This window comes from Sporothrix brasiliensis (genome assembly GCF_000820605.1).
Source record: "Sporothrix brasiliensis 5110 chromosome Unknown Cont18, whole genome shotgun sequence".
Classification (NCBI taxonomy): Eukaryota; Fungi; Ascomycota; class Sordariomycetes; order Ophiostomatales; family Ophiostomataceae; genus Sporothrix; species Sporothrix brasiliensis.
Genome location: NW_024467137.1, coordinates 1,942,021 through 1,954,972, shown reverse-complemented (window position 1 = coordinate 1,954,972; position 12,952 = coordinate 1,942,021). Strand labels below are relative to the sequence as shown.

Sequence of the window (12,952 nt, the reverse complement as noted above, 5' to 3'; positions counted from 1 at the left end):
AAAATTCACTGCCCCCCAATTCGTTTTGTTAGGCCGCGCGGAATGACAGAAATTCTTGGCTTTGGTTTCGTGTCTCGCGCACGCCGTTGAACAACCACAAGCGCCAGGCCTTGAGTTCAGCAACCTTGGTGGAGAAGACACCATCGAGGTCAGTGAGGCATGGGAGGGTTGCTAGGGGCCTGGCCTGGGCCTCCAGAGCCTAAATTAGGCAACTCGGGGGGTCAGTCAGAGGCAAGCACAGCCTGGTCCATCGAGCAGCCCACATCCAGACTGTTCTAGCCAGGGCCAACCAGAGCCAGCCACAGCCAGAATAGCGTGAGAAAACCAGACAAGGCAGCGACCGAGGCCGAATACAACGCAACGGCCAAAGAAGACTGCGCACACCAAATGATTGGTGCAGCTGTAGCAGTGAGGAAGCGATTTTTTTTATTAGAAAAAAAAAAAAAAAGAAGAAGAAAAAAAAAGTTTTGAATTCCTATTTCGGGCAAAACGAGGCCATAAGGCCAGGGATAAAATCAAAAAAGGAGAAAAAGTTAGAGAGAAAGCAAGACAATATTCGCGAGGCGAGACCAGAGCCGCAAGTGACGCCAACGGCCATACCGAACTCTCGTGTCGCCAGCGTAATCTTAACTCTTTCTCGTGCTTTCTGGTCTTCTGTCGCAACGCTTTGCGCAGTGAGCTAGATCCGTGCACGCCGTGATTGTCCGTCGCCGACTACGGATATGGGGAGTAGGGTTGAGTGTCAGGATGACATGACTCGCCGTCCTTTGGGTCTCTTCGGTGCTCTTCTTTCTGCCAGAGCGAATCTCAACCCGTGGGCCGAAAATAGGATCTGACGCTCACGAGATCGGGTCCAAAATCACGAGACTGGGCCACGAAACAACGCGACAACCGGTGTCAGGGAAGGAGCAAAAATACAAATAATATCTCGTAGGCTGACTCATTTTAACAACCTTTGGAGGAAAGTCCAGCCACCATCAGTCTCGCCGCTTTTCCCCAGTCTTTTTCCCTCGGTGACTATCTTTGTTTACCTTCAATGCCCGATTTCGCCCGGCACCCTGAAACTCGCGCTGTTGACAGGTGCTGCCTCTCGCTGGTGATTCGAAACACAGCTGTGCTCGGTTTTCCACGATCGCCCCATTGTTCGCCTGACAAGTTCGCTCTAGGTCCCCACGTAATACGCACTACTGGGCAGGACAGGTCGTACGCACTCCATATGCAGGGCGTCAATGCCCAATGTGGAGAGGCTTTCAGAAACGGCGTCTTCCTTGTCGCCGCGTTTTGTTCGCTGCCATGATCCAAACAGGCCACGTAAAACAAGATGAAGCTACTCTCAGTTCATAAGGATATACTTACTCTTCGAATTGTTCTTTGAGAGTTGTGCGACCATCTGGGGAAGGGGCATTGAGAGACTCGGGCCACTAATGCAGTTAATGGGAGAGGCGCACTGGTATCTAAACAGGAAGTTCCATGAGTAAGTTACCACAGCAGCCATGACTTTATGGTCATTCGGTCTCAACGTGTCCCACGCGAGGATAAAACAAATATGCTCGTAAAGTAAAAACTGCTCTCTTCACTGACCGGGACAACACGGTAAGCCTCATTACGAATAAGCCTAGATATCGTGGCTATCGTGGTTGGAATGTGCTGGTCTTTCAAGGCGAGCCTCACATATACAAATACGGCCAGCTATAAAGGAGTGAAAAGCCAATGTGTTTGTAGACGACAATATGAGAATAGCTTCGATGCACATTCTGTCCCGTGTTTTGATTCAAGATCAGACGGCATCGCCTATCCTATCTCTACTAAACCTTGTAAGCAAAGTCAACAGCTTCCTGTCACCAACCAAGTGGATATCGACGAACGGGGAGCTTTCAGCTGCATACTACATCTAGAAAGACTGTCACGTTGTAGTGGTGGTTTTTTTAACCCGTATATCTTGTAGGTTTTTTTTTTGGGTTGGAATTTCTGGTCGAGAGAGATTCGCTATATAAAAGTATTAAATTTTGATTTTGACGCTTCGATATTTTGACGATTAATTTAAACAAACTGTGAGTTGCACTGGACGTTTAATAACCACAAAACAAAGACTAGAGATCCCACCTTGCCAGGAGACCACAGAAGCCCAACAAACGCAATATTTATCAAGTACCACTGAGATGTGTTTCTGTTTACATTTGCGGCGTCATCTTAATTCAAGCACATAAATAGCCACTGCCATATTGTTGCTTGTTACATGCCATCATCTTGGAAGGTCGAGGAAATTTCAAGTTGTGTTCTATGTCATACATGATGGGCGAAAAAAGAGATAAATACAAACGTCGAGGGAATATGACAGATCACGACGTACATACCAATCCCCAAGCACGGCCTTCCACTAAATTCAATAAAAAACTTAGCTAAACTTAAGAGCAACCATAAAATACCGACTTTCTTTAGGCTTCCGTAATCCGAGAGAAATCGGTTTTTTTTTTGCGCCTTCCACACGACTTGAGATAAAAACCCAGAGACAGAGAGAATTTAAAAAAAAAAAAAAAAATACAAGCGAAAACACATGCGACAACGGGTAGAAGAAACAGCAAACGGGCACAGAAACAGGGCCGAACATAAATCAAGCACCGCAAAAGAAACGACGCGCACGTAGAAAAGACCATCGAGACGAGGCTCGGTAGCATCACTTGCGAAAGCAATGTCCCAGAGCCATCAACTCTCAACAACCTACTACAGCGTCTGGTCCTTCCATCATGCCGACTTAATTCGCAGCAGCCTCCTCAGCGCCAGCAGTGTTGCCGCCGTCCTTGAGCTTAAGGCCCTCCTCGGGGTACTCAGGGAAGGTCTTCTTGAAGTACTCCTCAACAGCCTTGAAGCTCTCCTTGTCCTCCTCAGTGCTGAGGAACGAAATACCGGCGCCGTTGGTACCGAAACGACCAGCACGACCGACACGGTGCTGGTACGTGGCGACCTCCTTGGGCATGTCGTAGTTGATGGCCAGGTTGATGCGCTCAAAGTCGACACCACGGCCGAAAATGTCAGTGGCAACGCAGACACGCAGGGTGTCGCCTTTCTTGAACTTCTTGTAAACGGCGTCACGCTCCTCCTGCTTCATATCACCGTGGATGTAGCAGGTGGGGAAGTTGAACTTCTCCAGCACCTTGGACAGCTGCTCGGCGCGGCCACGGCTCTTGACGAAGACCATGACCTGGTTGATGTCCAGCTGGTCAAGAATGTCCACAAGCTTGCGGATCTTCTTGTCCTCCGGCAGGAAAATATGGAACTGCCGCACGCCGTCAAGGGCCAGCTCGACGTGATCCTCAACAAGGTGCTCCGTGGGATTCTGCAGGAACTTGCGGCAGATGGGCAGGATCTCCTGGGACAGAGTGGCCGAGAACATCATGACCTGCTTCTGGCGGGGAGTGGCGCGGAAAATGTCCTGGACATCACGGCGCATCTCTTTAACGCAGGTGAAGGGTTAACATCTTGTTTTCAAATACGTTCATCTTGGAGATAGAGAGGGGAATAAACATACCAACTCCTTCCAGCATCTTGTCGCACTCGTCGAGCACGAACATCCGGACGCTGCCGAGACGCAGGTGCTTATCGCGAACAAGGGCGTTCAAACGACCGGGGGTGCCGACAACAATGTGGGGGTGCGTCTCCGGGCTGCGGAGAATCGCAATGTCCTCGGTGACCTTGGTACCGCCGTAGAAGACGCTGGTGCGGACCTCGGGCATGTACTTGGAGAAGCGGTTGTACTCGTTGCGGATCTGGAAAGCCAGCTCGCGCGTGTGGCACAGGACGAGAACCGAGCACTCGCCGTCGACGGGCTCGATCTGCTGCAGGGTAGACAGCACGAAAATGGCTGTCTTACCGGAACCAGACTTGGCCTGGCAGATGATGTCACCACCAATAAGGGCCTGGGGAATGCAGGTTTGCTGGACTGTAGAGTGGGGCGTTCGGATGTCAGAATTGCTTGTTTTTGAAAGTAGGGAATCAAATTGGACGCAGATGCTGTGTGAAATCGTAGACGAAATCGGTAAAAGAAAATCGAGGGGGAGGGGGGACAAAAATGAGAGTGAGAGAAAAGAGGTCCGTCCACCAGCGAAGCAAAGACGAAAGGGCAGTGCTGGTCGCCTTCAGCAACACTTTCGAGGGAGCCAACATCAGAATCCAAATTTATGTAACGCATAAGGGCCAGCGGTCGGATGGGTTTATGCGGCCGTCCAAGTACAAAAGTCTCCCCCGAGAACTCTCGTGCTCGGGGATAGAATCTTGTATCTGGCGTTCGCTCGTACATCATGTACGCGTGGAGTCACCCACCCTCGTTTCACGGAGGGGAAGGGAGCAGCGCGACAAGGATGTAGGTGTTTCGCTTCCGTGCTAGAGTCTGGAGGTTCGGTCTTCGGTAGTTCGCATTTCTGCAAGTAGTTGCGTGGAGCTGGCCTCGGCCATCACGACCGAGACCAGCCTGCGACGCAACGAGACTTTTCCCTACCAGCTGCAGGTCCTTGTCAATGTCCACACCGTCGCTCTGCTCCGCATGTGAGCAAACCGAACCGCCCGCTGGCTCACGCTCCAGTGGGTAGACGCGCTCGTTGTGTCAAATGTCGAAGGTTCGAAACTTCTTTTCCTGACGTAGAAGCCGATGCATCCGCGGTCATCAAAGGCACATTTCAGCCCTTAAGATACCGATCGACGAGCGATTGTGGCCGTTCCGATTACAAATTGGACAAATGGCCACCGTCATTGGCTTGTCCGTTGCTCGGGTCACCGAAAGAGAAGCTATTACCGCGTTCTCCTCGGATCCTCCTTAGATACTTGGGACTTGCGTCCCGTTCTCGTGTGTGCCATGGCATCCAGTGCCTTGGAGTCTCCCCCCTTAATCCTCTCTCTTGATCTTGTGCGTATCTTGCTTTTGCTTTGCGACGATGGACGGAGCGCTCCGAATCTCTTTTCTCGTAGGGGAACACGGCCGCAAAGAAACGGAAGTGGGTGATGAGGGAAGCCAAAAGAAGTGTGTGGAGCGAAGAAAGAAAGAAAATAAAATGCTGGGATATTAATTGTGCCTCTCGTTCTTGAGGAGCAAGGACTAACCATCCGAAGGATGTTCGAAACCGCAGTCGGCGGTGGCGCGGATCAGCTCTGGCTTGAGCAAAAAGTCACGGAACGTGGTCGAGTAGATGCCGACATAACTGCCGTTCTTGGCTGTGGCGTTGTTACCAGAATCGGCAGCGGACTCCGGCGCGTCGGCGTCGGCAGCAGCCTTCTTGGGGGCGGTGGTGTTGTTAAGCTCGTCGTCCGAGTAGTCGATGAAGTCCTCTTCGGCAGACATCTTGGCTGTTGTTTGCGTGAGAAACGGGAGAATACAAGTTGCAACGTGTTCGTGAACGAAAAAAGAGCAAACGGAACTGAAAACAACCGTTTACTGCGTCGTGGGGGGCGAGGCGTGAAAGTTGACAAGTAAGGTCGAAAAGCTGTTTTGAAGGTGAACAAAGCTCAAAACACGAAATATGTGACAGCTGTCGCAAAACGCAGATGCTGGAGAGAGGTGAATTGAGTCGAAAGAACCGTTGGTAGATAGACGAAACCAGTGCAGAAAGCAAATAGACAATGGAAATACAGGAAAGGTGTTGGGTGGCAACAAACGAGTCGTGATATGTTGTTGAGGGAGAAAGAAACTGAGCGAAGGCTGAAAGCGGGAGAGCCAGAAAAACAAGAAGACAAGGACGGAGCAGAGGCTACAACGCGGCGCAAAGGTAAGGGGGCGACAACAAGGAGGCTTGGGCCGGATAAATAAATTATCCCCTTCCGGAGAGTTGTTCCTCCCCGTTCAGCCCAGACCGAGTTGAGTTTTGCCACTTGGTCACGTGATAATTTCACGTGATCTTACGAATGACTGATATTTGTATGGAGTCTTGTGCAGAGCTCTTTGACGAAGCTACATATACTTTGCCAATACATATCACCATATCCTCATAGATGCAAAGATGGCCAAAGCAAAAGGTGCTGCTGGAAGTGCCGTCACAAACCGGCCAGCCTACTCCAGGGTGTCATTTTTGTTCCAGGCTGCCACACTGCTTGCCGGAACACAGTCTGCAGCGCCTTCGACGGAGGACCAGGCAAAATCCAACATTGACGACAAAGGGGATGATGGTCAAGAGGCAGCACCGCCTCAACTACAGGGCATGGCTCGCTACCTCTTGACGCAGATGCGATCTGTGTCACGCAAGACCAACATGCGCCTGCGCCCGGCCATGAAGCACAGTGTCTGCAAGTACTGCGATACGCTGCTAGTGGAGGGCACATCGTGCATGTCCGTTGTGGAGAACCACAGCCGTGGAGGGCGCAAGCCATGGGCGGACGTCCTGAGCGTGACTTGCACAACATGCGGGCGTGCACGGCGGTATCCAGTGACAGCACTGCGGCAGCCACGACGGCCGTTTCGCGCCGACGAGCCTGACAAGACGAAAGTGACGGATGATGCCAACGGCCACCCGGCAACCAAGGATGTACACAAAGTCCAACAGCGAGGAAAGACACAGGACAAGAAATTGGCGGTTGTGTCGCGCGGCAAGGAACAACCGCAGGGCACAACAGCAACAACGGCGTCAAAGGGACAGAACTCGAACCAGGCCCCGGGATGAAAGGCACATCTAACTACATATGAGCATCTACTTCATAATACGCCAACTGAATCAGGGTCGCCTGCCATGAGGTGCGCCACTCCTCCCGCCACGATCAACAGCCCGATCGCCTGCCGGGTGCCATTACCGGCTACAGAAGCCAAGGGCACAGCACACCTTGGACCACGAGGCATGCCGAGTGCACTGCACATGGAAACAATGAGAAAGCCAGGCTTGAAATCAAAGCTCGAAGTCATGGAGGAAAGAAATTATGTGCAAATCTTGCATACCTCATCACGGCACTTTCATTACGACAAAGTCATCATGTACTTTATATACACACATCAAGACAGATTCGTAAATATATCCAAAAATCGAAATATACTATCGCATTCTTCGTTTCATCGTTGGCGTAAAAGGCAGCCTCACTTCGATGCTGCGGGTATCAAACTCTCTGTGTCTCTTTGCCCAATGACCTCGCGTCCTTTATTGTCTCTGGTCATCCTCGTGCGAAGTCTCCCTACCGCCATCTTCGCCCAAAACCTTGCTCGCGGCCATGAACCTGGCAAGTCAGCCAAGCAAAACCAATTATGTGAACAGACAGAGCAGACATGTTGACTTACAGGCCCGCGTGCCAGCTACCGAGCTCGCGCAGGTAGCCCGCCTGTGCTGCCGTGACGCGCACAAGGCTGTCGGTATCGGCGAGATGTGCGGAGAGCATGCTGAGCTGAGACTGGAGGTGAGCCTGGTAGGAGAGTCAGTAGGTTGAGAGAGAGCGCGAGAGCCAGGAGGGACATGCGCCCACCAGTTGCCGCGCCTTGACGGCGGGGCCGGAAGCCGTCGCCGTCGTCGTCCGTGTGGTGTTGAAGGTTGTGGTGGGCTGGTTGTTCATGTTTCATGGGTTCGCGGAGTTTCCGTGCGAGTTTTGCCGTTATTTTGCGTTGCGACCGTATCAGTTGTTTGCAAAACTGATCGAATCCGCGAGCTGCTGTGAAGATGTCGTTGGCGCTTAGTCTGTTTACGCGTCTGTCGCGTCCGTTTATTGGCTTTGAGCGGGGTTCTCCTTGGGGCGCCTGTGGGGCGGGGGGCATTGGCGGTCGGTAGTGGATACAGTAGTGAAGGTAGCCTGGGAGCCTGGAAGCCCATCTGCTGATCTGCACACACTCTATTGTCAAACCCGTGAAATACTGAGCTATGGCTGCAAACACGCTCTCTTCGTAATAAGGTTATGAAAACTCCTTTTCCTTTATATATATGTTGTACTCTGCTTTGAGATAATAGACTCGGATTGTGAAAGAACGAGTTGCGAGGATAGACAAAAGATATGCAAGCTCGATCAGACCACGGAATTTCACAATATGAACCAACATAACTTCTAAGAATATTTCATATTGAAGACAACCAACAAAGACTTCTAGTTTATGATACCTTGCGGACGATCTACTTTTAATATATTATACAGAGTATGTCGTACTCCAGCCGGAGATGCTGTATATTAATAAACCAAATAAAAAGCAGCATGAAACCTCAAATTCCGGCTTATTCAATCCAGAGACAGTAGAGAGAATGGTTGGACAACTCTGTAATTTTCAGTTAAAACAAGACATGTCTACTCTGCATTATGTTCCATTTGCTGTGTATCATATATGTATCGCGCTCAATGTAGGGAGAGGGCAGATGAAGCCCAAAATTATGAAGGAAGAAGTACGAAGTGTTTTTGGTGAAACAAAAGAAAGTGTTAGGAGAGAGAAGACATTAAGACAAGAAAGGAGACAAACTCTCGAATAGACAAAAAGGCGTAGTAACAAATAAAAAGCAAAGCCCGTGATCCTCTCTTTAATGCAATTAATGCCAGAAGCAGTCAAAACAACAAAAACCAGATACAAGACAAAGGAAACGATACAGAAAAAGAGAACAATAAATGATACTTGCTGCTTTGTCATCCACAATAATAATACCCTATGTACTGGCAAGGGCTCTTTCCCAACCCGAGGTCTGAAAAAAAGGCCATTCAGCCAATGAATTTATGTGTTGCCCGTATAGTGTTGCTGTGTATAGAAGAAGAGTTATAGGAAAAAGTGACAAGAAAAAACAGGTGAAGGAAAAGTCGATAATAAAGAAAACATTAAGCAAGAGCCCAGACAGTGCGTTTCGGAGGTGTTCAACGGCCATTGGTGGTAGCCCTGGTGTCGGTGTGGGGGCATGAATAGAGGCTCCCTGGACCTTTTTCAGTGTCGTGTCTCTGCAATGATGGCCCATTTGTTTAGTGTGACGGTAGGTAGGTAGGTGGTGTGGTTCAGATTAGCTCCAGTCGATCGTCGGCAGTCTCGCCGTTCGTTTGAGACCCATGGGGTCTATATCTTTACCGCACACCAATCGGCTGGCGCGGTCCTAGACTGCTTTGGCTGCTGTTGGCGGAGGGCTCCGAGTCAAGGTGGCTCTCACCACTCCCCGCGCTAGCACTCGCACTTCCCGTCAGACTTCGCACATTTTTTCCAGAAGGCGGCTGAAGAGGGCTCACCCCGGCGTGTTGCTCGACTTGTTGCGGTGCTACGGCGTTGCCGTGACCGGGCGGGTACCGCGGGACAGGCTGGCGCATGCCGTCAGGGGGCGAAGGACGACCGTTCATCGGCGGGCCGCCAAAACCGTTTGGGGGCGACGGGCGGCCATTCAATCCACCGTTCATGCCACCGCGAATAGATGGGCTATACTGGTTGGCGGGTGACTGGCTGGCCCGACGCGGATAGGGACCGCCCATGTTCGGTCCCATAACGCTGGCGCCGCTGATCGAGCCCATCGGACCCATGTGGCCCATGGGCCCCATGGGCGGGCCGTTCGGGCCCGGACCGTTGCTATACTGGAGCTCGTCAAGGCGCGATGCGGTTAGCGAATTTGTCCGGGAGCCGGCTTGCATCTGACCACGGTCGACGTTGGCGTATCTGTTGGACGAGCACGACATCAAAGGATCGTCAAAGATGTTGGAGTGAGCAGTAGGCACTTGATCAATAATCTGGCTTGAACGGTTCCGGACGAAGCTGGGTCGGAAACGGCTGCTCCTAGAGCTCGGAATGGAGCCAAGATCGCTGTTCTTGCGGAACTGGGAGCTGTTGGTGCTACTGGGCGCTTTGCGGTTCTTCCGGGAGGTGACGCTCATCATGTCGAAGTTATCGGCGTCAATAGCGGGCATCGGCGGGCCGCTCATACCAGGGTCGAAGTAATCATCATCCTCATCCTCATCATCGTACACACCAATACCGCCGCCGTTCCGCGAAGGAGGCGCTCGTCTCTGCTGTGGCGGTTGGGGACCACCACGGCGCATCCTCATCTCCTGCTCCCGAAGAGCCAGTTCACGCTGCCGGAGCTGGAGCTCGCGCTCGCGGATGGCAAGATCTGCGTCCTGAGGGAAAGGCGCCTGACCTCCCTCGGGGATATCGTTGTAGAGGACCAGGTGGCTGAATTCTTCCAAGTCTGCACCTTCTAGAGAGCCACGCCTAGACTGTTGCCGTGATCCGGGGTAACCGTTCGGTGGGCCAGGGCGCCCGTAGCCGTTGGGACCACCACCGTTCATCGAGATGGGTGGGCGGCGGCCCGGGGGCCCACCTGTCGACGGGTTACGGCCGCGCGGTGGCCGGCCACCCATGCCGTTCATACTGTTGGGCATACCATTGGGCATAGCGTTCGCCATTGGCCGGCCGGTGTTACTCTGGACAGACATTCGCGGCGGCAAGTTACCAGCAGCCGTGGGCGAGCCGGGAGGGCGCGTAGGGTCGCTCTTAGGTCGTGATTGGTTGACAACGTTTAGGTTGTGAATAATGGCATACAGCGACTCGATCCGCGGAACGGCAATACCAGCCTCCTGGGCAAGCCGAATCGGAGAGCCAAGGTAGGTCTCCACCTCCATGGGTCGTCTCGCCATGAAATCCTGCCACATGACGCTTTCTGAGGCCTGCGGGTTTGTCATCTCGGTGATCGTCTGTTCCTTGAAATCGGCGGGGAACTTGCAGCCTTGCGACTCGGCAAGAGCCACCAATTCATCGAGAATGCCCATGATCATCTGTCGCACGCCGACCTTCTCAATGAGCTGTGCGTGGTTCGCTGTCTCGAAAATGACGCTGGTAGGATGGAACGCGATGGGGCTAAGGGTAGAATACACGTTAGCATTGCATATAGTGTTCAGTGCGGTAGCAGGAACCGACAGGTGATTTTACAACGTACCCAATCAACCTTTCGTATTGCTGCTGGCGGATATTCGGTGACACATTGCAATCGACCTGGCCGGAGCTCAGAGTCATGGCCAGGGCTTGCGCCATATCTTCACGAATGGTCCGAGGAATCCGCTCGTTCAGACTGTTGGTGGGGCCGACCCAGATCTCGGTCGAGCCCTTATGCTCAAAGTCACTGGCACCGAGCTGGACGACCTCGGCCTTTGACACGAGTGATAGGACGACATTTGTTGGGAAGCGTTCTTCGATGGCGGCTTCGACGCCTAGGCTGTGGGTGGTGTTGACGAGAATGCAGGTGTGCTGAGGTGTGACGACGGCGTCAATGATAGTGGCCAGGTCGTAGACATCGGGGAGGGCCTTGATGCAGAGGATGACATAGTCGAATGCGCCTTCTCTACGTGACGCGGCTTCTTCTGGAGACTTGACGACATGGCGCGGCTTAAACCGCTCATTGCCAAATGTTGATGATCTAGAAGCATTCGTGCATGTTAGTTAGCTGGACAGAAAGTAGGGAGCGTTAGGGAGGGTGTTAGGATGATGCCCGGGAAATCGGGAGCCTCGGTGCGTTTTGCGCAACATGTTGGCCTCGGCACCATTTTGACTCGACTCGTCTGGGCTGCGGTATGAAGTAGACTGACTTGAAAGATATGCCGTATTGGGCGACGTGTTCGAAGCCGGATTTCCACACGAGAGTCACATCGCAGGCGTTCGTGGCCTGAAGGCGCCAGGAAAGGAAAGCGGACACGGCATTACCTCCCACTGTGACCACATTCATTAGTTCAAAGTCGTCCTCCATGGTCGACAACTAATCCGCAGGTTCAAAAAACGAGAAGGCTGGCGTATGGCGACGACATGTAGGGAAGCGGCCAGTTTGATTGCGGAGAAGTGAGGCTGGGTAGCGGTAGAGCAGGAATGAAGAACAGAAGATAAGAAGAAAGAAGACAAGGCACGGCCTTGGTTTGGAGAACGGAAGGGAAACAGTATAGAGGAGAAAGGTTATGGGGTATAGCGTATCGAATATCGTAAGCCGCGCAAGTTGAAAGAGTGCAAAATGCAGAGCAAAGGAAAACAACTGAGAGCCAAAAAAAAAAAAAAAAGCCTAGAAAACGAAGGACTGAGAGGGGAAGAAGGGGTAACGAAGGAAACGAGCGTCGTCGATTGGAAGGTTTGTGAGGAGAATGCGACGAGAAGCGGAAAAAAAGTGAAAGTGACAAAAACCAAGGCAGAAAGGCAAAAGCGAGGCATAGTGTTGAAAGGGTGGAGAGAAGGGAGGACTAGGCAAGAATAATAAAGTAACCTAAATTTCTCCAGGGGCGGGAACGTCGTGCGTAGAGCGATAGCAGGGGCAGCGGATGATGGGAGTCGTTGTGCAATGGGGATTAGTGGGGGAAATGACAGGGCCTGGCCGCTTCGTCCGAAGAATGCTGCAGGAATGCAGCGGTGGGACAACAATAAGATCAATTCAGGATAAAGAGGCCAGGCACGGGTGCGGCTGCGGTAGGGGGGTGCGAAAACGCCAGGCCAGGCCAACTCTAGCCAGGGGAGGAGTATAGCGGGAAATAATTGAGGGGATGGCGAGACAAGGAAATCTGGCAACGAACGAGGCCTAAACGTGGGAAATCAAGACACTAAAAACAGCAAAAATAGAGACAAGCACAGAATAAAGATAAAATGATGAAACCAACCTGAAAGGACCTTGAGCCGGGGATTTGTGGGCGCCATGTCGAGCAACCAGAATGACAAACGTTGCACAAATACGAGTCGCGCAGCACTGGTCGACTTCGAGTGTCGTAGAGCGAGACGAAGAAGTCGAATATCGAGTCGTTGCCAGCGAGTGGTTGACTCTCAGCTTCAGCTTCGCTTAGGACAGGGGTGGTGGTGATAGACAGCCACCGGGTGGTGCTGTGGGCGGCCTGCGGAGGTAATGAAAAGCCCCAAAAGATTATCTACTAAAGGACTTGCAGGCAAGCGCCGATTCGAAAGCAGACACGGCGTCAAATGCAATGCAGGCGCGCAGAGGAGTGTGTATCGGGGGCCAGTTGCGAGACGAATGAAAGTGGACAAGAAAGGGCCACGCCAAAAAGGTGCGAGGCACGGCCAAGCCCAGGT

General features: G+C 52.2%; 5 protein-coding genes across 5 annotated transcripts; 1 reads left to right on the top strand and 4 right to left on the bottom strand.

Moving 5' to 3' along the window:
- Positions 1-2,752: 2,752 nt before the first annotated feature.
- Positions 2,753-4,186, bottom strand: SPBR_01685 (ATP-dependent RNA helicase UAP56/SUB2; the record flags this gene model as incomplete). Its single annotated transcript, XM_040759995.1, has 3 exons — positions 2,753-3,450; positions 3,527-3,937; positions 4,144-4,186. The coding sequence occupies 3 exons, from the start codon at positions 4,184-4,186 to the stop codon at positions 2,753-2,755; spliced, it is 1,152 nt and encodes a 383-aa protein (XP_040619538.1).
- Positions 4,187-5,086: 900 nt separating this feature from the next.
- On the bottom strand, positions 5,087-5,329 carry SPBR_02147 (uncharacterized protein; the record flags this gene model as incomplete). Its single annotated transcript, XM_040760454.1, has 1 exon — positions 5,087-5,329. The coding sequence occupies one exon, from the start codon at positions 5,327-5,329 to the stop codon at positions 5,087-5,089; it is 243 nt and encodes an 80-aa protein (XP_040619537.1).
- Positions 5,330-5,984: 655 nt separating this feature from the next.
- Positions 5,985-6,641, top strand: SPBR_02044 (ribonuclease P protein subunit RPR2; the record flags this gene model as incomplete). Its single annotated transcript, XM_040760353.1, has 1 exon — positions 5,985-6,641. One exon carries the CDS (start codon positions 5,985-5,987, stop codon positions 6,639-6,641), a length of 657 nt encoding a protein of 218 aa, XP_040619536.1.
- A 465-nt stretch (positions 6,642-7,106) lies between these two features.
- Positions 7,107-7,512, bottom strand: SPBR_02115 (uncharacterized protein; the record flags this gene model as incomplete). The annotated part of the gene is made up of 3 exons (XM_040760424.1): positions 7,107-7,182; positions 7,244-7,365; positions 7,426-7,512. 3 exons carry the CDS (start codon positions 7,510-7,512, stop codon positions 7,107-7,109), a joined length of 285 nt encoding a protein of 94 aa, XP_040619535.1.
- Positions 7,513-8,982: 1,470 nt separating this feature from the next.
- Positions 8,983-11,639, bottom strand: SPBR_01342 (2-dehydropantoate 2-reductase; the record flags this gene model as incomplete). Its single annotated transcript, XM_040759653.1, has 3 exons — positions 8,983-10,732; positions 10,836-11,312; positions 11,482-11,639. 3 exons carry the CDS (start codon positions 11,637-11,639, stop codon positions 8,983-8,985), a joined length of 2,385 nt encoding a protein of 794 aa, XP_040619534.1.
- Between the last annotated feature and the right edge of the window lie 1,313 nt (positions 11,640-12,952).